Consider the following 26,831-nt stretch of genomic DNA (forward strand, 5'->3'; position numbering starts at 1 on the left):
CCATCTTGCCATGTATATATCTTGCTCAGGGAGATTTTGCGTTATTTTGTTATGGCGGGGGGGGTTATTGTTTGTAAAGGGAAAAAATTGTGTTGTTAAAAAACCTGAATAAATTTTTTTTTAAAAATAAATGCGTGTATATATAAGTATCTGTAGTGAGGGTACCTTTAAGAAATGGGTGGTTATTACTGCAGTGATGTCAGAGAGTGGGTGGAGCTGGGCTGTCTTTCAGCTTTTTACTTTCGTTTTAGGCTGTTTGCTGCAGGGTGTGTTTTAGTTTCGTTTTCAGAGCTGGATAGCTGCAGTCACAGCCAGAAGGTGTATTAGAGTCTCTCTCTGTAATCTAAAGACTGTAAATCGATCCTGGTGATTTAAAACTAACAACAGTAGTGACTTTAACCTGATGTGCTTCTGGTAAAAGGTGTTTTAAGTCTTATGGATGTTAAAAGGAAAGCTTAAAGGATTACTTAGTGTTGTATTCTTTGGGGTTGTATTTGAATTAATGGTGTTCACTGTATGTTTTAAAAAGGTTAACTTGAGTTCATAGAATAAACATTGGTTTGCTTGAAAAAATACTTTTCCATTTCTGCTGTGCCACACCTGTAGAGTGGGCTGTGTGCTCCCCATACCACAATCTATTAAAAGTTGTGGGTCAGGTGAACTCCATGATAAACTTTGGGGTTCTCTAAGCCCTGGCCCATAACAAGGTGAAGAGGAGATTGGACTGAGGTATTGAAAATGATGAAGGGTCTGGACAGTGCAGATAGGGGAGAAACTTTTCCCACCCACGAAGAACGAGAGAGCACGCAGATTTAAAGTAAGATAGGGGGAGAAACGTTTTGCACGCAGCAAGTGGTTGGGGTCAGGAATGCACTGTCTGAGAGTGTAGTGGAGGCAGCTTCCGTTGCAGTACTCAGGCTGTTGTCTGAAGAGGAAGAATGTGCAGCATCACAGGGAGAAGGTGGGGGATTGGCACCAGGTGAGCTGCTCTTCGAGGAGCCAGGATGGGCACCATGGGCCGAAAGGCCTCCTTCTGCCCTGCAGCAATTCTGTAATTCTGTGAGGAGTGGTAGGCCAGGAGATAGACAGCGTAGAGAAACCAGCAAAGAACGTCTGAAAACAATAATAAGAAAGGTGAAATTAGAGCAGGAGAGAAAACGAGCTGGAGAGAGAAAAGCAGAAAGTGAGAGTTTCTGCAGGTAGTTGGAAACGGAAGGGGTAACTAAGGTGAGTGGTGGTCATCTGGAGAATGAGAATGGGGAATTAATAATGGGAATTAAGCAACAGGGTGTAAATTGAACAGATATCTTGGGCGGTGTTCCGTTTTCGAAACTCAATGCTCTGGCAGGCGGTTTCCGTGGTGATGGCCAGGGAGGTGGGAAATCGCGGCTGATTTCACACTCGGAAACCCGTTCCGTAAACAGCGAGTGTATCTCCAAATCACCTGGCAGGTCAGGGACTCACTCGTCCGCCCCATTGTTACCTCATGGGGGCCAAAGGTCGGTGGCCATGTCTAAACAGCATCCGAGCATTTTACTCTCTCCAGCCCAGCTCTCTCCAGGAGACCGACACAAAATGGCTGAAAACCAAAAGACGATGGCTGCAACACTCCGCTGCCCCCCCCCACGCTGCCCCCAGATTTAGGAACAAATCCCTCGAGGCTTTGGTAAGAGGAGTGCGCCAACGTCGGTGTGTGTTTACCCGAGGGAAGGTCCCAGGGAGCACACCAACCTCATCTCTCCAACCAGAGAGGCGATAGCAAAGCAGGCGTGCGCGGCTGGCAGCTGCCCCCACAACGCTGTCCAGGGTAGGAAGCAGAAGAATGATCTCGGCCGCTCCACCAGGGTAAGTTCTAGTTCTCGATTAGGCCTGGGGTCACTTCGGGAAGATATCTCCTGACATGTCTCCAGGCAGTGGCAGTGACAACTCAGGTCTCTGGCATTCAGAGGACTACTGGAGATCAGCGAAATCCAAATCAGATGATGAGCCTCTGCGAGCAGCCGGCAACACAATTCTGGAGATGCGACATGAAGTGGAACATCGGGCAGAGATGCAATTATCACTCAGCAGACTGGAGTGAACGATGAAGGGGTCTGTCTGCGTTACAACATGCCAATGCCTGAAGTAACCATGTGAAGGGTGGCGACCACCTTGGACATCTTGGTCCAGCAGGTTTTTTGCCGGATTTGCACTTGGACCTGCACACCATAGCTAGAGGCACTGGTGGGATCCATCAGTGGCTCGACAAGAGGGGGATGGGGCACCTTGACCTCCCTTTTCCCTCACGGAGTCAGGGAGACGCCCTCAGACAGCCTCAGGGAGGAGGAGCATCAGCTCGATACCCCAGGGGACCTCCGCACTGGACATTCTAAGGGTGTCAGGCCATTCTGAATTTCAACTCCAGCTGTCCAGGCCGAGGGGAGGGGTGCATCTAACCCAGAGCAGGGTACCCTTATCAGGCTGGGGTCTTCCAGGCCACAGGACACCAGAGGACATCCGCCAAGGTCATCACAGACAACAGTAAGGAGCAGCCAGAAGGCTGCCTCCATCGCTGCTGTGGATGTCATGGCTATATCTTGACATCGTGTTAAGGTAAGAAAAGTTAAGAAATATTCACATAGTTCATAGACTATCTTTATTTATACTTTTGAAAATGGATTTGATATCAATGGGAATGGTTTGGTTATTTGAAGGCATTGCGCATATTCATTCATATGCCCTCTTATTGCGAGAGTGAGGATGGGGGCGAACCATCCTCGAACATAGCGAGGAAAGAACTAATCCTACCAACTCCTCCCCTCCCACCTTCATTCTGCCCGGACTCTGCTCGTCCTCCCACCAAGGACATGTTGGATAAAGAAACTGCACAAATCCCAAACTGAACATTCAGTGTTTAGGGCAGCACGGTAGCATTGTGGATAGAACAATTGCTTCACAGCTCCAGGGTCCCAGGTTCGATTCCGGCTCGGGTCACTCTCTGTGTGGAGTCTGCACATCCTCCCCGTGGGTTTCCTCCGGGTGCTCCGGTTTCCTCCCACAGTCCAAAGATGTGCAGGTTAGGTGGATTGGCCGTGATAAATTGCCCTTAGTGTCCAAAATTGCGCTTAGTATTGGGTGGGGTTATGGGGATATGGTGGAGGTGTTGACCTTGGGTAGGGTGCTCTTTCCAAGAGCCGGTGCAGACTCGATGGGCCGAATGGCCTCCTTCCGCACTGTAAATTCTATGATGATATAAACTTACTAAATCAGGATAACCAACGGTGCAGGGCATCACACCAAAATTATTCACTTCCCTGTAAGAAAATATATTGACAACATTAATAGACCGCATAATTATCAGAGCACAGAGTCCAAGATAAGAACTTAGTTTCAAGGCTACTGCTGGGGGTTTTCACAGCAATCGGCTATAGTGTATCTCACTCCCCTCGAGTGACCAGATGACACAGAGTTCCAGTTTAAGATCTTTATTCAAGCTATAACAAGGGATCTTGTTTGCCAACATCTGGCCCGCAAGCTCCCTGAACAAAGGAATACAGCAGCAAATATACCTTTACAAGTAATTTCCATACACCAATTGAAATTGTACACTTATTCGAAGATGACCAGTATCCAATCACAACTGATCGTCTTAATTACTTCATCGGTTTCCCACAGTAGCATCTGACCAATCACAAAAAATCTACGCTTGCCTAATTAAGACAAATATCCAATGGTTAACAAGGCACATACATAGAGCCATACTTGCAATAAATACAGGTCTATGGTCCTTGAGTGTCTGGCCCCTGAGGAGTGAATTATTTCTACTATTCAGACACATTTGCAGTACTGGGCTGTTATCTGAAAAAAAAAATCCCTTATTGTCACAAGTAGGCTCCAATGAAGTTACTGTGAAAAGCCCCAAGTCGCCACATTCCGGGAGGCTGGTACGGGAATTGAACCGTGCTGCTGGCCTGCTTTAAAAGCCAGCGATTTAGCTCAGTGAGCTAAACCAGCCCCTTTAGGGAAGGGTGGCTTCCTTCGAGCTGGAATTGAACCAGCGACCTAAGGATGTCAGTTTTAATGATCTACAGTCCTCCGCTATACCAGCTGAGCTATCGAAGGAGAGGCTGGAAAGCAGTGATATGTGGTTACGGTCCCCTCGTGGACTATTAAAAGCCCCAGGTCCTTTGTTATTGCAGCTGTGGACTGCAGATCTAGCAGTCCCCCAGGGATTTAGTTACAGTCATAGAATCATAGAATTTACAGTGTAGAAGGAGGCCACTCGGCCCATCGAGTCTGCACCGGCCCTTGGAAAGAGCACCCTACTTAAGCCCATACCTCCACCCTACCCTATCCCCGTAACCCAGTAACGCCGCCTAACCTTTTTTGGATCCTTCGGGAATGAAATTAGGATGCTCATCAAAACACTTTGATGTCAGATCAATTCTAACTTTAAATCTGAGATAGAATTTTGTCAGGGATATGGGGTAAAGGCAAGTATATGGAGTGGGTGGTAGATCAGGCATGATGTCAGTGAATGTGGAGCAGGCTAGAGGGGCTGAATGGCCTCCTCATGTTCCTGTTCCCCTTGGGGAAAAATGGCAGCTGGATAAATTTGTATTTTGAAGGCAGCACGGTGGCGCAGTGGTTAGCACTGCAGCCTCACAGCGCCAAGGTACCAGGTTCAATCCCGGCTCTGGGTCACTGTCCGTGTGGGGTTTGCACATTCTCCCCGTGTTTGCGCAGGTTTCGCCCCCACAACCCAAAGATGTGTAGGCTAGCTGGATTGGCCATGCTAAATTACTCCTTAATTGGAAAAAATGATTTGGGTACTCTAAATTTATTTTATTTTTTAAATTTGTATTTTGGCCTCTTTAAATTGACAAATTTGACAGAGTTTCCTAATAAAACTGTAATCTCAAAAGGTTTTTATAATTTAAATAATAAATGATACATCATAAAAATATGGGAAAAAAATAAAATGAAAATCGCTTATTGTCACAAGTAGGCTTCAAATGAAGTTACTGTGAAAAGCCCCTAGTCGCCACATTCCAGCACCTGTTCAGGGAGGCCGGTACGGGAATTGAACTGTGCTGCTGGCATTGTTCTGCAATACAAGCCAGCTGTTTAGCCCACTGTGCTAAATCAGTCCCTGGTTCTCACTATTTACTTCACTGTTGAGAATTCCATCATCAGCATACTTGGAAACGTTACTTTCTGGACAAAAGTCCAGCTTATTTATTTCTAACAAGAAAAACTTCCTTTGAATAGCCTTGTATTTCTTGCAGATTTGTCTCTGTTCTGAACAAAATACCATCCTTTTCTCATGCAGGTTTTTCACCAAATTCCACTCATTCTTGTTCAAAATACTCCACAACTTAGAAAACGCAGAGTGGAGTTTCTGTAATTGATTCGACTGTTCCTGTGCCAGTTACCGGCTGGACAATTTCTCCTTCTCCCATTGTCGGCTCCCAATCTGATCTTCCATAACCGCTCTTGCTCGGTGGGGCCTTCAGGCTGTGGTGTGGTCTGACTTTTACTGACCTCGCACTGTGGACTGACTGATAGATGTAACTAGTTAATGAATAATGGGGAAAAATACTAAATCTCTCCCTCGCAAACAAAAAGCCGCCGTCATGGCTTTGAGCTACGTCCTTGCTACTAGCCCTGTTGCTGATACAGCCTTGCAGCTGAGGTGCAGCTCATAGAATGAGATGACCAAGATGCCAACCTGACTCTTAACACCTCAATCCCGCAGAGTTTGGAAAAGGTTTGGACACATTAATGACATCCTACCAAACTCACACCTCCAATCTCAGGAGGATAACAATTCACTTCTTTCTAACCAATAAACTATATGTAATCATTAAATCAATGTCCTTCAACTGGCATCCCGATTAAAGTTAACTTGCACGAGTTATGACTGAATGTCCTTTGGCCCGTTATCCAATGCCACTCAAAGAAAACGCATTCAAGGATTTAATTGATATGGAATGCATATATTCAGCACCTGTGCCTCCTTAATGGTTACGTCCATTCCCAATTTTCACATTCCTGTGTGCTAATGCTGAAATTGAGCACCTTTATTGTGAAGCTCATGAATCCTGGAGTCCCTTGTTAAAGCAGGAAAAATGCCATTGGTTCCAATGGTTCTTTCTCAAGGAGATATTTCACTTTTCTCTCATCAGAGAGCCCTGGGCTCCTTCGCTCCTGTCCAGGCTCCTTCCCAGTTCGGATTTCTGACTGCACCATAACCAGGACTTTACAAGAAAGTGGTGGACAGATTTTACTTTGAGACCAGCTTCAACCATCCTTCATGCCGATCATCCTTCATGCCGATCATCCCTCCAATTTTCCTGGAACCTAATGGTGTGCAGGGAGAGATGCCTCCTGTTCTCCTCCAGAATCCTGCAATAGTCATGGATCCCATAGTTATTGTGGTTTATGTTCCAACCTCTCTACCTGAGTGCATAACTGCTGATATCCCAATGTATATTATGAAAGGTTGTGGACGCAGCACAGACCCCTGAGACACAGCACTATTCACCGGCTACCATCCTGTAAAAGACCCCTTTATCCCCATTCTCTGCCTTCTGCCAGTCAGCCAATCCTCTATCCATGCCAGGATCTTACCCTTAACACCAGGACTCTTAACTTATTTAACACCCTCCTATGCGGCACCTTCTGGAAATCTAAATAGATTACGTCCACTGGTTCTCCTTTGTCCAACTTCCTTGTTACCTCCTCAAAGAACTCTAACAGATTTGTCAGACATGACCTCCCCTTGACGAAGCCGTGCTGACTCAGTCCTATTTTATCATGCACTTCCAAGTACTCCGCAATCTCCTCTTTAATAATGGACCCCAAAGCTTACCAATGACCGAAGTCAGGCTAACCGGCCTATAATTTCCCGTCTTCCGCCTACCTCCCTTCTTAAACAGCGATGTTACATTAGCTACTTTCCAGTCCTCAGGGACCTTCCCTGCCTCTAGTGATTCTTGAAAGATCACCACCAATGCCTCCACAATCTCCTCAGCTATCTCCTTTATAACCCTGATTTATCCACCTTCAGACCTTTCAGTTTCCCCAGAACCTTCTCTTTAGTGATGGCCACTACACTGACCTCTGCCCCCTGATTCTCCTGGAGTTCTGGTATCCCACTGGTGTCTTCCACCGTGAAGACTGATGCAAAGTTACTATTCAGATCCTCTGGCATTTCTTTGTTTCCCATTATTACTTCTCCAGCCTCATTTTCCAGTGGTCCAATGTCTATTCTTGCCTCTCTCTTACCTTTTATATATTGAAAATAACTCTTCCTATCTTCTTTTATATTACTAGCGAGCGTACACATATTTCATCTTCTCCCTCCTTATTGCTTTTGTAGTTGTCCTCTGCTCACTTTTAAAGGCTTCCCAATCCTCTGGCTTCCCATTAATGCCCGCCACTTTGTATGCTTTTCTCTTTTTCTTTTATGCTGCCCTTTCCTCCTGTAGCATAAATTGTCATGATCATTTGAAATTTGACATTCTTGTGTTTGTCCTGATGAGTTCAAGATGAAAAGCTTTGACAACATGTCTCTCTTTCAAGCAATATTCGAGTTCTGTACTACTAAGCAACTGTTAGTGAAAACATCGAACCTTTACAATGGAAATACACTTGCTCAATATATTACATAACAGCTGAATCAGGTCTCAAAAGAGGAAGCAACGCATGGATGTCAGAGTTTGGTTTCATAACCAGACGATACACAATTTGCCTCTTCCAAACAATGATGATTGAATGGCATGTTGTAATACTTTGGATTTTTTTTATGTACACTTCATACATTGTTCCTTTCTTGATTTTTTTGTATAATATTAAACAGGAAGTCGGGTAAAGGAGATGTGGCAATGCATTACCTTGAAATTAATGAACAAAATTTGCCACTTTTCATCAAAACTCAAAGATTGTGTGTGAAATTCAATTTAAACAGTGTATAATTGTGGGATCAATGGTTTAAAATGCTTAAATTGGCTTTGTAAATCCTCTGCAGTTCTGCCAGTCTCCAGCTAAGACACCGGGCGATTGGAAGGACCAACACGGAAATGGGGAGGTACTCTGGGCCTCCGGCAGTTTTCCAAACGTCCTCCTACCTCACACAAGACAAAATAATGGGTGGAAGCTCTTTAAGCAAGGAGGTCCGAGAAATGAAAGGGGATCTTGCTATGCACTGACAGATGATCCACTTCGTGAGGTAAGGTGTACTTGGCTCAAAACATGAGGCCTCTCAGTATAGTTCAGGCCTACTAAGTGGCTTGTACCCGCAAACAACAATGTTTTATTAGCTGCGGTATTTACATGGCTGGTCCAGTTCAGTTTCTGGTCAACGGTAACTCCCCAGGATAGCGATGATGTTGGAGAGTATGGTATTGTAAATGCTGCTGAATGTCAAGAGCAGATGATTAGATTCTCTCTTGTAGAAGTTGGTCATTGCCTGGCACTTGAAGGATAGACCTGGGTGGAATCTCCCACCACCTGGGGGGGGCAAGCGGGTGGATGAACATTCATTCTTTGGGTGTTTGGGGAAGTTAGATACCAAAGCTGAGCCTGAAATGGCTCTTCTGCCGCCTGTTACATTCAAACTGTGACCATGGTGGCCGACCGAGTTGGAGGACACAGTAAGATCCAAGCCCAGTAGAATTAAAGGGACTGCAGCCCATAGAGTTTCAATCCCAACAAAGATACTCTGGAGGAGGGCAGCAGTGGCGCAGTGGTTAGCACTGCTGCCTCATGGCACCGAGGTCCCAGGTTCGATCCCGGCCCTGGGTCACTGTCTGTGTGGAATTTGCACATTCTCCCCGTGTTTGTGTGGGTTTCGCCCCCACAACCCAAAAGATGTGCAGGGTAGGTGGATTGGCCACGCTGAATTGCCCCTTAATTGGAAAAAATGAATTGGGTACTCTTAAAAAAAAAAGAGATACTCTGGAGGGCGGAAATATTAGAAATTGCTCACAATATACTTAAAAATAAAATAATCAAGGGGAGTATCAGTCCTCTGGAAATTGACTGCCATTATTGGTGATTATGAAATATTGTGAAATTAATTGGGGTTTTGTGTTAACACCAAACAGGATATTTAAACACATATGTTTCTATTTCTTGTCAGACCTGGGTTGTGAAGAATCAAATTCAGTGCGCAAAATATAATTCTAACACTTGTGTATTTTTACATTATTCATATTTCAATACATTCCACCAAGGCACATTTTAATCTTATTTCTTTCAGGTCGAAAGAACAGCCAGTATCTCATTATCTTTGATGTCTGGACTCCCAATCCTATTCTTGAGCTCAGTGTTGGCAATATCAAGAAATGGAAAGCCCCCCGCCCCCATTTCCTCTATTGCTACAGTTGCTTCCAATAATAGGAAGTACAATTTGCACTAACAAAGGTTAACTTGATGGGTATTTGAGTCACAGATGTTAATGTTATATGAAGTGCATGTTCTAGTTTGTAAGTAAGAGCTGCTGTTAAGAATTGAGGAAAGGTTAGGGCACTGGTTTCCACCAGTGTTTTGTGAATAAACCTATGTTAAGAAACGACTGACTCCTCTTTTACTTAGTGAATGAGCAGCGAATCACAACAATGGATTTTGCCCCCAAGGTGTTATAGCCACAGCTGCAACCCATCCTCGCCCCCAGTGACACCCTGGAGCAGAGATTAAAAAGGAATTTCCACTGTAGACCGTATTGCCTGCATTGACATGGCACCTTTCATGACGTCAAGATGTCTCAAAATGCCATTTACGATGAATAAATACCTCTTCAAGTATAGTGACTGTTGTAATGTAGGAAACGTAGCAGCGGATATTCACACAGCAAGATCCCACAAACAGCAATCTGATTACAACTAAGTAAAATGTAAGAAATTAATATATATATTGTATTTTATATCTGATGCAGTAAATTTTTTAAAAGTCTGGGTTAAGGTATATATTTGTTGCAGTAATATTATTAAAGAACCTAGGTTTATGGTACCCAGCCTGTGTGTTTTCTAAAACTGTAATTAAGGTGTTGTAAGAGTAAGATAATGATTCATTCCAACCGCTTACTTGGTTACAAGTAAAGGACTAATGGATGTGAGGCAACCAACCTCTAATATCCCCCCAGGCAGTGTGTTCCAGACCGTCACCACCCTCTGGGTAAAGAAGGTTTTCCTCAAATCCCCCCTGAACCTCCCGCCCCTCCCCTTGAACTTGTGTCCTCCTCATAACCGGCCCTTCAACGAGTGGGGCCAACTGCTCCCTATCCACCCTGTCCATGCCCCTCAGAATCCTGTACACCTCAATCAGGTCGCCCCCCCCCCCCAGTTCTCCCTGCTCCAGCGAAAACAACCCAAGCCTATCTAACCTCTCCTCATAACTTAAATTAGGTCTATGACTATCAATTGACTGGAGCAAGGGTCTCAGTCAACACCACATCTCACGAATGAATTTTTAAAAATCAAACTCTGATCGCCTTGTGCCCTGTAATTTGAAGAGCATTAGGCTCTCCAGTTCTCTTCACTGGGGCTCAACTTGTGACAAGGACACTGCTGGCCTCAGTATGCCAAGGCTATTCTTGTTAACTCATGTTATGACACAAAATTCTAGAATTATATTAGACTTTAAATAAGTTGTATATTTTTAAATATAGACGGAAATGCCAAAGGTGGCTAAGAATGTACAACTAGCTACTGACAAGGATGGTTGCGGGGGTTTCTCTACTGAAGAACAGAACTTCACCCTCTGTTTCTCGTCAAGACTCTTGTAAAACCAGCCATCTCCAAGAAGGGCAGAGGGAGACCTCCAAGACCCGAGATGTAACAGCCTAGACAGGTGCTCTTGGAATACACACATCTGGGGGTTAAAGGCCTGCTTGCTACCAGCCTGTGCTGCCTTGTCTGTCAGTCTGTCAGTGGGGGTTTGTGTGCTGTGAGAAATGCAGATGAAAGTCTGCCACACTGAAATGAATACAGTGACCAAGGCAGGGCCCCTGCAACGATAGCCAGCTTTTTGCTGGTACATCTACAACTCTCCCTCTCTCTTTCTGTGAAAGTCGATAAGCCATCGGATAGCAACTGGAAAAGAGCTGAAATCGCTACCAAACGACTGAGGCTGTATACGGCTCTGGTCAGACCGCATTTGGAGTATTGTGAGCAGTTTTGGACCCCGTATCTAAGGAAGGGTGAGCTGGCCTTGGAAAGGATCCAGAGGAGGTTCACAAGAATGATCCCTGGAATGAAGAGCTTGTCATATGAGGAGCGGTTGAAGACTCTGTGTCTGTACTCGTTGGAGTTTAGAAGGGTGAGGGTGGGATCCTATTGAAACTTACAGGATACAGAGAGGCCTGGATAGAGTGGATGTGGAGCGGATATGTCCACTAGTAGGAAAAACTAGAACCCGAGGGCAGAGCCTCAGACTGAAGGGACGATCCTTTAAAACTGGGGTGAGGGGGAATGTCTTCAGCCAGAGGGTGGCGAATCTGTGGAACTCTTTGCCGCAGAAGGCTGTGGAGGCCAAATCACTGAGTGTCTTTAAGACCGAGATAGATAGGTTCTTGATTAATAAGGGGATCAGGGGTTAAGGGGAGAAGGCAGGAGACTGGGCTGTGAAAGATATTAGTCTTGGTTGAATGGCAGAGCAGTCACGATGGGCTGACTGGACTAATTTTGCTCCTATGTCTTATGGTCTTAGAAGCCACCTGCACTGAAGAGTCAACTGTTCGACAGCAGAAGCCAAGTATACTGCAAACAACAGTAACTGCCGCATTGCGTCATCATCTACCCCTCGCAACTCTGTTCTGTTCTGTAACATCGTCTGCATACCTTCTGTGTTAAAAACAAGACTTCCAGCTCGAACAATCTTTGCTACAAATTCCTTAACTCCACTTCGTCTTTCCCCCCCCCTCTTAAATTATTCAAGCCTTTAAAGCTCGAACTTCCCATGACCAAAACACTACTTTCTAATCAATCTTTGCTTGTCTTTTACTGCTTGTTCATCTCGGATATGGCCTTTATTGTGTTCCGCAAGGAAATAAACTCGGTATATGTTGAAACATGCTTCCGCGTTGTAAAACAAATTGGATTCAACTAGGGAGTCTCAATGTACAAAAGCCTATTGAGCAGTCAATCCTCTGCGGATTTTCATGTGCACTGTTAACTTCTCCTTCTTCAACCCTTATTTTCTTCAGTAGCAAACTGTTTTTTTTAGAGCTTCCTTTCTTTCCGTCTATCTTTTGGCCCCCTTCTCTACAGCTTTTTGCTTTGAGCCTTTGTTCCAGCGGCATAGCTGAGATATGTTACGCAATTATATAAAACAACTGGGCTGCTGTTCCTTTAACGTGTGCCCAAACTGGAACCATTTGACCTTCCCTTGCTATGTGAACAGAACATTTCCTCTTTAAGGTTTATTGAAATTTGCTTTTCCCTTTCGTCAGCACCAGTTACTTGCATAGTTATGGTTTACCACAGCCAAAAGAGAGATTTGCAAGTTAGAGTTTTCTTTTCCTCGTGGACTTCGTCACTTTAGTGCTTTCCACGTTCAGAGGTTGCCTGTAACTGAGGCAGATCTCGTGCCTCATGGCTGCATGCCCATGCGTTGCCAGTCTGCATTAACTGTAAATATTTACCCTTCCCAAACAATCAGAGGCCGATTTCAGCGATTGAGCAATTTAATGAAGGTGGACTCTGAGGAGAAAACAAAATCCCAGAAAAGGGCTTTTTGGTGAGTAAATTCAGCCCTAACCAACCCCAGAGCCCCTGCCAGAGAAGAAGTAAAGAATGTTTTTCAAACATTAGCCACCTGTTTCTCGCCTAATCAATGAGCAGCTGACAATCGAAAGCAACTGTCGAACTAATGCCTAACCAATTGTTACAGGTGGGACCATGAGCTTGCAGAATGCGTCCCTCCTTTTTCCTGTGGGAAGCTCCTGAAAGCAGGACCGCACACCACTGACTGAAATTTTCAGTTTTACAAACGGGCTGCATCAAGCATTTAAAACGACGCTCAAACCAGCTGAGGGGGGATTTCATCTTTATATTTGTGAAGTCAAGAAAATAAAATAAAATAATCCGAGTCTGTTGCAGATATGTGTTGTGGTAGTCATCACTACCAGTATTATGTGTATTACGGCACTGCCCGTGCACTAGAGGTACATGGGTAAATCCCTGCCTGCTGGCTCCGCCCAGTAGGCAGCGTATAAATGAGTGTGATCGCCGGTGTTGCAGCCATTCTGGTTCCAGCTACAGGACGCACAACATCTTTGATCAATAAAGCCTCGATTATTCCACTACTCTCGTCTTTGTGGTAATTGATAGTGCGTCATGTGTGAGGCCCTCCCAAGAACATCGCCCTACCTGCCAGCTGGATCAATGTGGGAGCCGGAAGACTGCCCACTCCCAGGCACCCGTAACTTGCCAACGGCATTTAAATGAGGCCAGAACCAAAAGTGGTTCAGATCTTCTGCTGCGCTTGCTGCCTATGCAAGATGGCTGCCGCTACCTGTCTGCACGTACGCACAGGTAATCAATGATGTCATTTGCAGGAGACACAGCAAATGCCCACCAATACAATAGCCAGCCTGGTAGCACACAGGGGCTGGTTTAGCACAATGCTAAATCGCTGGCTTTGAAAGCAGGCCAGCAGCACAGTTCAATTCCCGTACCAGCCTCCCTGAACAGGCGCCGGAATGTGGCGACTAGAGGCTTTTCACAGTAACTTCATTTGAAGCCTACTTGTGACAATAAGCGATTTTCATTCATTTCACAGGGGGATGGGCATAACTGATGTCCACATCAACCAACAGTAAGGCAGTTTGCCCAGCTTGAGGGGACGGAAATGATGGGTGTCGTATTTGCATTTGCAGATGTTCCGGAACCTCCACTCTCTCCCACCTGCTCGCTGGCTCCATTCCTATTCCTACCCTTTGCTCTCAGTAATCTCACCCGCTGCAAAAACATCACACTGCTTTTAACCCTTTAAGATTGCGTTACCTGCTAGATGCGCGGGAGGACCAGCGAACCACGTTCACATGTTTTGGGCATGTCCTAAGCTTAGGGGGTACTGGGAGGGATTTGCGGGGGTCATGTCCCAGATGCTGAAAACAAGGGTGGTGATGACTCCAGAGGTGGCAATTTTATGGGGTTTTGGAAGACCCAGGAGTCCGGGGGGAGAAAGAGGCCGATGTTCTGGCCTTTGCTTCCCTAATAGCCCGGCCGCAAATACTGCTGGCATGGAGGGGCTCAAACCCACAAAGACCGAACTATGGCTTTCGGACATGTCAAGTTTTTTGGGTATGGAAAAAATTAAGTTCGCCTTGAGGGGATCTGTACTGGGGTTCGCCCTAAGGTGGCAACCATTCATCGACTTCTTCGCGGGAGAGTGAACGTCAGTGGGGGGGGGGAGATTAGAGTAGAGTAGGAGGGATAAATAGGCGGGTAGTGTCTATGGGAGAGGAACGGGCATGTGCAGTATGGTTTGATTGAAGTATTGGTTTAATATTGATGTTTGCATATTTCTGTAATCTGTAACTGTTTATAATGCCAAAAATACTTCAATAAAATTGTTTGTTAAAAAAAGATTGCGTTACCTGAAGAGTGTATTAGATTGTGCAGATTGTTAACAATGGGACCCCTGGAGGTGCAGCCGACTAGGAATTATTCACTTAAAGATAGTGTCCCAGACACCGGGGGTTAGTCGCATTTCCTCTCCATTCATTGCCTGTGCTTAGACGGTATCTGATAACCTTTGACCTTAATTGCAGAGCTGATTCTTGCATTGGATTTGTTCATTGTCACATGTACCGAGGTACAGTGAAAAGTATTGTTCTGCGTACAGTCCAGGCAGATTGTTCCATACATGAAAAGAAAATACATAATAAGGCAAACATAAAATACACAATGTAAATACATAGACACAGGCATCAGGTGAAGCATACAGAAGTGTAGTACTCCAATCTGGATCCGATTCTGATCTGCCAGAGCCTGTGACTGTAGGGCCAATCGGTGAAGTCAGGAAGAGTCATACAAACTCAAAACGTTAACTGTGCTTCTCTCTCTACAGATGTTGCCACACCTGCTCAGATTATCCAGCACTTTCTGTTTTTATTTGAGTTACTTACTCCACAGCTCACAGTGATGTCATGGAGCAAGGCGGTTCAACAGCGTATGCGCACCGTTGACAGCAAACACAGTCTTCATTTAATACCACCATCACTCTCTTCCTCCTGGCTGAAACTGTTCTCCATCTCAACAATTTCCCCTTTAACTTGTCTCATTTCCTGCCAAAAGGTGTGGCCATGGGTACCCATATGGGCCCCAGTTATGCCTGTCTTTTTGTGGAACATTCCTTGTGTTATGGGAGATGTGTTTTCAGAACCCCAAAATGTATCATGGAGTTCACCCAATTCCCACCTTTAATGGATTGTTGCTTTTGAAGCACATGACTTGTTCCCCAGGCGTGGTATTACAATTATGGACGCGTGGGTTTTTAAACAAAACAATGTTTATTCCATGAACTCAAATTAACCTTTTAAATAAACATTGGGTCTCGTAACACCCTTTACTTCAAAGATAACCCCGAAAATAATACAACACTACCCAATCCTGCAAACTGTCCCTTTACACATCCAAAAGACTTCACCTTAAAAAACAAACATGAGGTTACATTCAATATATTTATAGTCTTTGGATTTGCAGACATCCACAGACTAGCTCTGTGTTTTCTTCGCTGCAGCACTCTGCAAAGCACACAGACACTCCCAGCTTTTTCCTCAAACTGGCTTTCTCCTTTCAAGCAGCTCACAGCAGACCAGAACTTCTCAAGCTGCTGTCTCAAACTGGCTTTCTCCTTTTAAGCAGCTCACAGCAAACCAGCCAGGCACTTCTCAGCTGCTCTCTCTCAAAACTGAAACTGAAACTTCAAAATGGCCGAGCTTAAGCCCAGCTCCACCCACACTCTGACATCACTGCATTTCTTAAAGGTACATTGCTTAAACATCCATTTCTTAAGGTACTTTTACATGACACCTCCCCCCAAGAAAAAAAATTAACCATCAACTTAAAGATGGTTTCATTTTTAACCTTGAACCATCAATTAAGAAATGCACACAGTAAAAATACTTTTTCTTTGCAAAACAAAACAACACACGCAAGCAGGCATAATAATATAGTTCATTTGTCCCGTTCTTCTTACTCCAACCGAAATCCTTCCATTCATCACATTCGTGACAAAGCATCGGCTATCACGTTTTCCCATCCTGCCACATGTACTATTTTTAAATGAAATGGCTGCAACAATAAACTCCAGCGAAACAGCCTTGCATTGTTATTCCGGAATCGTTCCAAAAATATCAACGGATTATGATCTGTATATATAATGGTGTCACACGGTTTGCTGGTCACACAAATGTGAAAATGTTGCAAAGCCAGCACCAAACACAAAGTCTCCTTCTCAATCGTCAAATACTTTTTCTGGTGAGAATTCAATTTCTTTGAAAAATAACCAACAGGCCGCTCTAGCCCTTCGTCGTCGTCTTGTAGAAGCACCGCACCTACGCCCACATCACTCGCATTAACAGCCACTTTGAAGGGTTTGGTATAATTTGGGATGACTAACACAGGAGCAGTGGTTAACACAGCCTTCAGGCCGTCAAATGCCTGTTGACACTCCGCTTTCCACTGGAATTTGTTACGCTTCTTGAGCAAGTCCGTCAGTGGAGCGATCACACTGCTAAAATTTGGTACAAATTTCCGGTAAAATCCACTCATACCAAGAAATCACATTATTTCCCATCGTGTCGAGGGTATCGGATACTCCCCAATGACTTTTGTTTTCACATCCCTTGGGACCATTTGACCCTGTCCGATTGTATGGCCAAGGAAAGTGACTTGGGCTTTTCCAAATTCACTTTTGGCTAGATTTATCACCAAACCCGCCTCCTGAAGTAGATCGAATAACTCCATAAGATGTTTTAAATGTTCTTTCCATGTCTGGCTGAAAACTACCAGATCGTCGATATACACTGCACAATTGGATAATCCTGAAATGACTTTGTTCGTTAACCGTTGAAATGTGGCTGGGGCGTTTTTCATGCCAAATGGCATAACTTTGAATTGGTATATACCATCTGGAGTCACAAAAGCTGAAATTTCCTTCGCCCTTTCGGATAAAGGTACCTGCCAGTAACCTTGAAGTAAATCCAATTTGGAAATAAAAGCAGATTGTCCCACTTTCTCAATGCAATCCTCCAAATGTGGGATAGGATAAGAGTCCGTTCTTGTAACTGCATTCACCTTTCTATAGTCCACACACAACCGTTGGGTACCGTCTGGTGTAGGTACCATCACAATGGGTGAGCTCCATTGGCTGCAACCCGCTTCAATTATGCCATTTTTAAGCATACTCTCAATCTCTCTGTTAACCTGTGCCAATTTTAAAGGATTAGTCTATATGGATGTTGTTTGATAGGAAGAGCATTTCCCACATCTACATCATGTATAGCCATTTTAGTACTTCCCAATTTATCTCTGCAAACTTGTGATATCAATAACTCTTTCAGGTCAGTTCGTTTTTCCTCTGGAAGGTAATTCATCCCAATTGTTAAGAACATCCTCATTTTCCAATTTAATTTGAGGTATGTCAAATTCACAGACATCTGGATTTGGTTCGTCACTTTGAGTTAGAATCATTAAAACCTCCTTTTCAAAGTACCTTTTAAGCATATTCACATGACACACTCGGTGAGACTTCCTTCTATCTGGTGTTTTTACCACATAATTCACCTCACTTAATTTCCTTTCAATCTGATACGGTCCACAAAACCTAGCTTTTAAAGGCTTACCTACCACTGGTAACAACACTAAAACTTTATCCCCACTGGCAAAACTACGAACTTTGGATTTCCGCTACCCGTTTCATCACATTTTGTGCGACTTTAAATTGTTGTCTAGCCAATTCACCTGCTCTATTTAATCGTTCCCTAAAATTTGACATGTAATCCAATAGTGTAATTTCCGATTTCTCACCCAACAATTTTTCCTCAATCAATTTGGGATTCCTTTATCCCAATCCTCTGGATAATCTTGACAATACGCCCTCAACATTGTCTTTAATGTCTGATGCCACCTTTTTAACACTCCCTGCGATTCTGGATGGTACGCAGTTGATTTAAATTGTTTTATTCCTAAGCTATCCATAACTTCTTTGAATAACTTTGAAGTAAAATTCGATCCTTGATCCAATTGAATTTCTGTGGGTAGTCCATATCTAGTAAAGAATTTAAGTAACTCCTCCACAATCCTTTTAGCTGTAATATTACGTACTAGAATGGCCTCTGGAAACCTAGTAGACACATCCATTATAGTCAAAAGATATTGATTCCCACTTTTTGTTTTAGGAAGCGGTCCTACACAATCAATTAGGACCCTCGTAAAAGGTTCCTCAAATGCTGGAATGGGTATTAAGGGCGCTGGTTTTATCACTGCTTGAGGTTTCCCTATCACTTGACATATTTTTATGTAGTCCAGGCCAATATAAATGTTTCTGGATTTTAGCTTGAGTTTTCCTTATTCCCAAATGACCTCCCACTGGTACCTCATGTGCAACTCGCAACACCTCCTTTCTATACCCTACCGGCAATACTTCTTGATGAACTTCTGCCCACTTTTCATCCGCCTGCATATGTACAGGTCTCCATTTTCTCATCAAGACATCACTTTTACGGTAATAACACTCTGGTATACGCGCAGATTCCTCTTCCGTATATGCTCTCTGATATATCCGTTTTATTTCTACATCTTTCTGTTGTAACTCCACCAATTTTCCTGAACTAAAAATATTCGCCTCATCCTCCACCTATTCTTGTTCTTTTCATGTTTCAGAGCCATTTTCCGAAGTTCAAACTCTCTCTCTTTTTCCCTTTCCTCTCTATCTCTTTCTTTGTTTCTTTCTTCTCTCTCCTGTTCTTTTTCCTCTCTATGTCTATCTCTTTCTTTTTCTATCATTGCATATTCAAGCCACTTTAATTATTTTTCATGTTCAAGTTGCTTTAATTCTTTTTCATGTTCAAATTGCTTAATCTGCAACTGGAGCTTTGCCATATCTAATGAGTCAGAATGTATCACAGGCAAACGTAAATGCGCAGATACCACGTTAGGTACCTCATCTTTTTGTATTTTGCTAGGCAGTGTTAACTGCAATGCTTTTGCCAAACCTAACAGTCTGTTTTTAGTCTCTGTCCGTAAGGTACTGTGTGTGACAGTCTCCGCCCCCAAAAGCTTCTGAGCTTCTGAAAGAGCCATTGTACACACTCCCCACTCCCCACTTAAACTAAAATACCATACTGGAAAAGCAGCAATCCTTCACTGTCTTTAAGCTCACAAAAGCCAATCAAATAGATAGACTTTTATCCCCCTCGAACCCCCAATGGGGTTTCAGAACCCCAAAATGTATCACGGAGTTCACCCAACTCCCACCTTTAATGGATTGTTGCTTTTGAAGCACACGTCTTGTTCCCCAGGTGTGGTATTACAATTATGGACACGTGGGTTTTTAAACAAAACAATGTTTGTTTCATGAACTCAAATTAACCTTGTAATTAAACATTGGGTCTCTTAACACCCCTTACTTCAAAGATAACCCCGAAAATAATACAACACCACCCAATCCTGCAAACTGTCCCTTTACAAATCCAAAAGATTCACCTTAGAAAACAGACATGAGGTTACATTCAATATATTCATAGTCTTTGGATTTGCAGACATCCACAAACCAGCTCTGTGTTTTCTTCTCTACAGCTCTCCGCAAAATACACAGACACTCCCAGCTTTTTCCTCAAACTGGCTTTCTCCTTTTAAGCAGCTCACAGCAAACCAGCCAGGCACTTTTCAGTTGCTCTCTCTCAAAACTGAAACTGAAACTTCAAAATGGCCGAGCTGAAGCCTAGCTCTACCCACACTCTGACATCACTGCATTTCTTAAAGGTACATTGCTTAAACATTCATTTCTTAAAGGTACTCTTACATGACACTTGTTCCAGTCCTACTCAGGTCCGCTTCCGCAACTCTTTTTCCCGTTACAGTGATGACTGTATCGGTGCTGCTTCATGCTCTCGTTTGGACCTGGAAATTTTTTTATCAATTTTCCCTCCTATTTCCACTTCTGTCACCTCACATGCTCCAACACTTCCCTTCCCTCCATGACCTCTCTGCCTCCATTTCCAGTGATAGACTGAATACCAATTTTCATTACGAAGTCCACCAACTTCCACAGCTGCTGAGACTACATCTCCTCACACCTGCTTCCTGTAAGGAGGATCCTGACTTCCTATTCTTCCAGTTTCTCCATGTCTGTAGCATCTGTTCCGATGATGCCACCTTCTAAAATGGCACTTTTGAAATCTCTGCTTTTTCCTTAACCAAGGTTCCCCCTCCCCGTGGTTGACAGGACACTCAACCGGATATGACCTATTTTGCGCACCTCCACCCTCACCCCTTACCCTCCCTCCCTCCGGGAACCATGATAGGGTGCACCTTATCTTCACTTTCCAGCCTCTGCATTCAAATGAATCATACTCCGCCATTTCCGCCAACTCCTGCATGGTGCCACCACAAAACACATCTTCCCCTTGTCATGATATCAACATTAACATAACATGGTGCAATCACACACACACACTGATGGACAGGTAGTTGGACAAACCAACACACACACAACATCGCAGCCAATCACCAGTGAGAGCACACGCACTATAAAACAGGGTAAACCACAGTTCCCGCTCATTCTACCAGGAGATAGCTCAGAGCACAGAGCTCACAGCGTGCCACTCAGACATACACCATGTGCTGAGTGCTTCACTAAGATAGTGCTAGGGCTGGGTCCACAGGTTAGCTGGTGAAGTACGAACCACAGCCAGAAGTTAATAGTTATTATTGTACAGAATAATAAAACAGAGTTGTACCATCTACAACCATGTTGGTACGTTTGTGTATCGGAACACCCAACACGACATGATACCATGACTGGAAACTCGCCAGCGACTGTGAGACCTACCTGCACCTCTTCAGAAACCCGCCATCCTGTGCCATGGAAACCATCAGCCCGCCGCAGCCGCTCCGGATCGCTGGAAATCTTGGCGTCAACTGGAGGCTGTTTAAACAGCGTTCCAACTCTCCGCAATTCCGCCAGCCTCGCAGGGGCGTGCGGGCCATTCAGCTCCCATACACCGAGTCATACCCTGACGACGTGCAGACCGGCGATACCGACGACCGGGAACCCTTCCGCGTTGCGGTAATAAACAAGAACTGGGTGTCCCTAAGTCGGACCCACCAGCCGATGCCAGTGCACAGCATTAACCCGAGCGATGAATGGTGTGCCACCCTAACGGTCAACCGATCACCAATCACATTCCGCTTAGACACTGGGACCTCTGCCAATCTCATTGCATGGTCAGCCTTCCACACCTTGAAGGTTAAACCACCGATCCGGCCATCCCACTGTCAGCTGGTTGATTATAAAGGAAATGTTATCCCGGCCATGGGGTCCTGCCAGCTCGAGGTTGCACACAATTCACATACAGCCACACTGTCTTTTGAGATAGTTGGATCCTTGAAGGACTCTCTGTTAGGCGCACAGGCATGCAAGATCCTCCACCTCGTTCAGCGGGTACACACTCTGTCTCCAGAAGGCACGTCTGATTTCCCGGATGCAGACTTTAGGGCGCAGCTCCACTCGCTTCTCTCCCACAACGAGGAGGTTTTCGAGGGCATGGGCACACTGCCCTACACTTACAGATGCCACCCCGGTCATTCACGCACCTTGTAGAGTCGCAGCACCATTCAAGGACCGCCTCAAGCAGCAGCTGCAGGACCTGCAGGACCAAGGAGTGCTTTCCCGGGTCACGGAGTCAACGCCATGGGTCAGCTCCATGGTGTGCGTAAAAACGCCCTCCGGCGAGCTCCGGATCTGCATCGACCTGAAAGACCTGAACAACAACATCATGAGGGAACACTACCCCATACCCAAACGGGAAGAAATCACGAGCGAAATGGCCCGGGCAAAAATTTTCACCAAACTTGATGCCTCAAAGGGTTTTTGGCAGATTCAACTGGATCAGTCCAGCAGGAAGCTGTGCACTTTCAACACTCCCTTTGGCAGATACTGTTACAATAGGATGCCGTTTGGCATCATCTCGGCATCCAAGGTGTTTCATCGCATCATGGAACAGATGATGGAGGGCATCGAAGGGGTACGAGTCTATGTTGACGACGTCATTGTCTGGTCCACCACACCACAGGAGCACATCTGTCGTCTCCAGCGTGTCTTTGCACGGATACGAGATCAGGGCCTGCGCCTCAGCCGAGCCAAGTGCTCTTTTGCCCAAACTGAGCTAAAGGTTCTGGGGGACCACATATCCCGGTCAGGGGTGCGGCCGGATGCCGACAAAGTGGCAGCTATCGCTGCCATGCCGCAGCCGGCAGACAAGAAGGCAGTGTTACGCTTCCTCGAGATGGTCAACTTCCTGGGGAAGTTTATTCCCAACCTTGCCTCGCACACAACGGCTCTTCGCCACCTGGTCAAGAAGACAACGGAATTCCAGTGGCTGCCCGCACACCAGAAGGAATGGGAGGAGCTCAAGATCAAGCTCACCACCGCCCCGGTATTGGCGTTCTTCGACACCACTCGGGACACGATGACCTCGACTGATGCCAGCCAGTCCGGCATTGGGGCAGTACTCCTGCAACGGGACGACACTGCATCATGGGCCCCGGTCGCCTATGCCTCGCGGGCCATGACCCCCACAGAACAGCGCTATGCGCAGATTGACAAGAAGTGCCTGGGTTTGTTGACCGGCATCGACAAATTCCACGATTATGTGTATGGTCTTCCGCAGTTCACTGTGGAGACCGACCATCGCCCCCTGATCGGCATCATTCAGAAGGACCTCAACGATATGACCCCTTAGCTCCAGCGCATTCTGCTCAAGCTCCGGAGGTACAACTTCCAACTTGCCTACACCCCGGGGAAGGATCTCATCATTGCGGATGCCCTGTCCAGAGCAGTGAACACACCGCCCTAATCGGAGGGGTTCGTTTGTCAGGTCGACGCACAAGTAGCCTTCACATTGGCCAATCTGCTGGCTACTGATGCACGTCTGGCCCACATTCGCCGTGAGACTGCAGTTGACACCCTTCTACAATGTGTGAAGAGCCACATGACGGAAGGGTGGCTCTAGGGGCAGTGCCCACAATTGTACAATGTCCGGGACGACTTGGCCGTCATTGATGGTGTCCTCCTAAAGTTGGACCGGATTGTGATCCCACACAGCATCTTGTCCTCGAACAATTGCACGAAGGCCATCTCGGGGTTGAAAGGTGCAGGCGGAGGGTCCAAGAAGCTGTGTACTGGCCGGGGATCAGCGACGACATCGCTAACATGGTGCTCAACTGCCCCACCTGCCAAAGGTTTCAGCCGGCGCAACCCCCTGAGACACTTCAGCCCCATGAGTTGGTCACGTCCCCCTGGGCAAAGGTGGGTGTGGACCTTTTTCATGCGCTCGGCAGGGACTACGTCATTATAATTGACTATTTTTCCAATTATCCGGAGGTCATACGCCTGCACGACTTGACATCATCAGCTGTCATCAGAGCATGGAAAGAAAGCTTCGCTCGCCATGGAATTCCACTCACCGTCATGTCTGACAATGTGTCCTGTTTTACGAGCCAAGAATGGTCTTCTTTTGCCGCTTCATACGACTTCACACACGTGACGTCCAGCCCTTTGCATCCCCAGTCGAATGGCAAGGCGGAAAAGGGCGTCCATATCGTGAAGCGGCTCCTCTGCAAGGCTGCTGATGCCGGATCTGACTTCTGTTAAGCCCTGCTGGCCTATCGCTCGGCCCCACTGTCCACGGGCCTCTCGCCAGCCCAGCTGGTGATGGGTCGCACCCTCAGGACCACTGTGCCATCCATTCATGTTCCTAAACCCGACCATGCTCTAGTACTGCAAAGGATGCGACAGTAGCGTGCTCAGCAGAAGGTGGCACATGACGCTCGGGCAACTGATCTTCCTGCCCTGGCGCCTGGAGACAACGTCCGCATACACCTACTGGGGGGTGGCTGGTCGGCAACCACTGAGGTTCTCCGCCGCGTGGCTCCCCGCTTGTTCCTGGTTCGCCTGCCTGATGGCTCCATTCGCCGGCGTAATCGGCGGGCCCTTCGGCTGCTTCCGCGCTCAATACGTGATCATGCACCGGTGCCACGCCCTCCTGTTGTCCCTGATGTCGACTTCGTGGAGCTTCCTGCCAATCTGCCTCTTCCTCTGTTGCCCGTGGCCAGGCCCATTCCTCAGCCGGTGTATTCTGACCCACCCTTGAGGCGGTCAACCCGAATTCGTCGCCCACCTAATACACTGGACTTATGAGCCTGTTTGCACATTGGACTCACTGCATTGTTGTGCAATACTGTTAACGTGTTTCTTTCTTGTCGTTCCAGAAGTTCTCTCTCGTCGTTTGCTGATTGCATATGTTCTGTTATTGGTACAACCTCGTTGCTCTGTTGCACCTGACACCTTCCTCTGTATATAGTTTAGCCTCATGTACATGTTGTAAATATTGCACACACATACTCAGCCGCACTCAGTACACACCAATATTTATTACCATGTAGGCACATATCTTTGTGAAAAGGGGGGATGTCATGATATCCACATTAACATATCATGGTGCAATCACACACACACAATGATGGACAGGTAGTTGGACCAACCAACACACACACATCGCAGCCAATCACCAGTGAGAGCACATGCACTGTAAAACAGGGAACACCACAGTTCCCGCTCATTCTACCAGGAGATAGCTCAGAGCACAGAGCTCACAGCGTGCCCCTCAGACATACACCATGTGCTGAGTGCCTCACTAAGATAGTGCTAGGGCTGGGTCCACAGGTTAGCTGGTGAAGTACGAACCACAGCCAGAAGTTAATAGTTATTATTGTACAGAATAATAAAACAGAGTTGTACCATCTACAACCGTGTTGGTTCGTTTGTGTATCGGAACACCCAACACGACACCCCTCACTTCCCCCCCTCCCTCCCACCGTCAGCATCGCAGGGACTGTTCCCTCTATGACACCCTGGTGTACTCCTCCATCAACCCAATTGCTCATCCCCTTCCCACGACACCTTCCCATACAATCGCAGAAGGTGTAACACCTGCCCTTTTACCTGCTCCCTCCTCATTGTTCAAGGCCCCAACACTCCTTCCATGTAAAGCAGCATTTCACTTGCACCTCCTTCAATGCTCCCAATGCAATCGCCTCTACACTGGGGAGAGTAAACGCCGTCTGGGTGACCGTTTTGTGGAACACCTTCGCTTATCCCACAAGCCATGACCCAGCCTTCCTGTCACTTGCCATTTCGGCCCACCATCCTGCTCCCATGCCCACATGTCCGTCCTTGTCCTGCTGCGATGCTCCAGTGAAGCCCAACGCAAACTGAAGGAACAGTACCTCACATTCCGATTGGGCACATTACAGTCCTCAGGACTCAACATTTGAGTTAATCAACTTTAAACTCTGACCTTCCTCCTCCACCATGACCATTTTTGTGTATCCAAAACATTATTTCTCCCAATGCAACACCCCCCCCCCCCACACACACACACACACACACACCCCAGGCCACCTGTCACATGCTCTTTAGTTGTCTTTCACTGAGTACTGATCTTTGTGCTCTCAATAACACATTGTGTCTTACCATTATGCCACTACTAGCACCTCCTATAGCCCTTCACACTGCCGTTAACACTCTGTCTCGTGACCGACACATCTTTGTTACAATCTCTCCTAGCTCCCAACTATCACTGACACTCTACAGTTCTTCACTCACTCCACCCCCCTCTTACGCAGTATATAATCCGTCACATTTCTACTTCTCTTTATCTCTGAAGAAGTCATATTGGACTTGAAACTTTACCTCTGTTTCTCTCCACAGATGCTGCCAGGCCTGCCGAGTTTAACCAGCATTTTCTGTTTTACTTCCGACATTGTTACACACAGCTGTTTACTTCCAGGATTTCATTTGCTAGTGTTTACATGGGAATCTCAGCGTCCATACCGTGCAAAAGTGGGAAAGTCAGTTCAGTTGGGTGGACGGCTGGTCCGTGATGCGGAGTGACGCCAACAGCACGGGTTCAGTTCCCATACTGGCTGAGGTTGTTCAGGTCTTCTTAACTTTGGCCCTTGCCTGAGGTCAGGTTAAATCACCACCAGTCAGCTTCCTCTCAAAGGGGACAGCAGACTGTGGTGGCAGTCACTAAGGAGGCGGGGAGCCGAAATTGATCATAGTTGAGTTCTATATAAAGTCGGCCAAGGATGGACCGACAGGCAGACCCAGCTGGGATCTGACGTATTTGTAAATACCTTTCAGTTACAATAAACCAAAATAGCCTTTTACTAAACTCGGTTTGGACTCCTTGTGGTCTACAAAACTGGCGATGAGGATAAAACTGGATCACTGTCGGGTGAAATTTTCTTTCTTTCGAGATGCCTCTGTTTGGAAGGTTGGACATGTTTGATGTAGGTTTAGAGGACTGAGGAGGCAAAGAGGCTGCTACGCCACCCCAAGGGGGTCAAGATGCCGAATGAGAGCGGTCACAGAAACTGACCCGGAAACTCAGGCGTCAGACGGCTCCGACAGGAAGCAAGCAGCGCAGCAGCCTCCAAGAGTGCATCCAGCATGATGTCCCGATAGGAAGCACCATTCGCCATTCAGATATACACCGCTAGATCCAGCACCGCGAGTACAGGTTACGTAACTAAGTGCTGAGAGAGTCCGAC

The 26,831-nt window shown here is 46.1% G+C and overlaps 1 protein-coding gene and 1 non-coding gene across 2 annotated transcripts in view; one reads left to right on the forward strand and one right to left on the reverse strand.

The window, feature by feature from the left end:
• The window catches only part of LOC140427261 (uncharacterized), a 33,368-nt gene extending 23,534 nt beyond the window's left edge, over window positions 1-9,834 (forward strand). Inside the window, exons 2-3 of the mRNA XM_072512854.1 lie at window positions 8,012-8,212; window positions 9,245-9,834. Of these exons, the coding sequence (XP_072368955.1) occupies window positions 8,012-8,212; window positions 9,245-9,403 (360 nt within the window). The 3' untranslated portion in view covers window positions 9,404-9,834. The remainder of the gene's footprint in view (window positions 1-8,011; window positions 8,213-9,244) is intronic.
• trnay-gua (transfer RNA tyrosine (anticodon GUA)) lies at window positions 4,014-4,101 on the reverse strand. Its single transcript is given in 2 exon segments — window positions 4,014-4,049; window positions 4,065-4,101. It is a non-coding gene; the product is annotated as a tRNA-Tyr (tRNA).
• Window positions 9,835-26,831: the final 16,997 nt, after the last annotated feature.

The sequence above is a fragment of the Scyliorhinus torazame genome, chromosome 7 (assembly GCF_047496885.1).
Source record: "Scyliorhinus torazame isolate Kashiwa2021f chromosome 7, sScyTor2.1, whole genome shotgun sequence".
In the NCBI taxonomy this organism is placed as follows: Eukaryota; Metazoa; Chordata; class Chondrichthyes; order Carcharhiniformes; family Scyliorhinidae; genus Scyliorhinus; species Scyliorhinus torazame.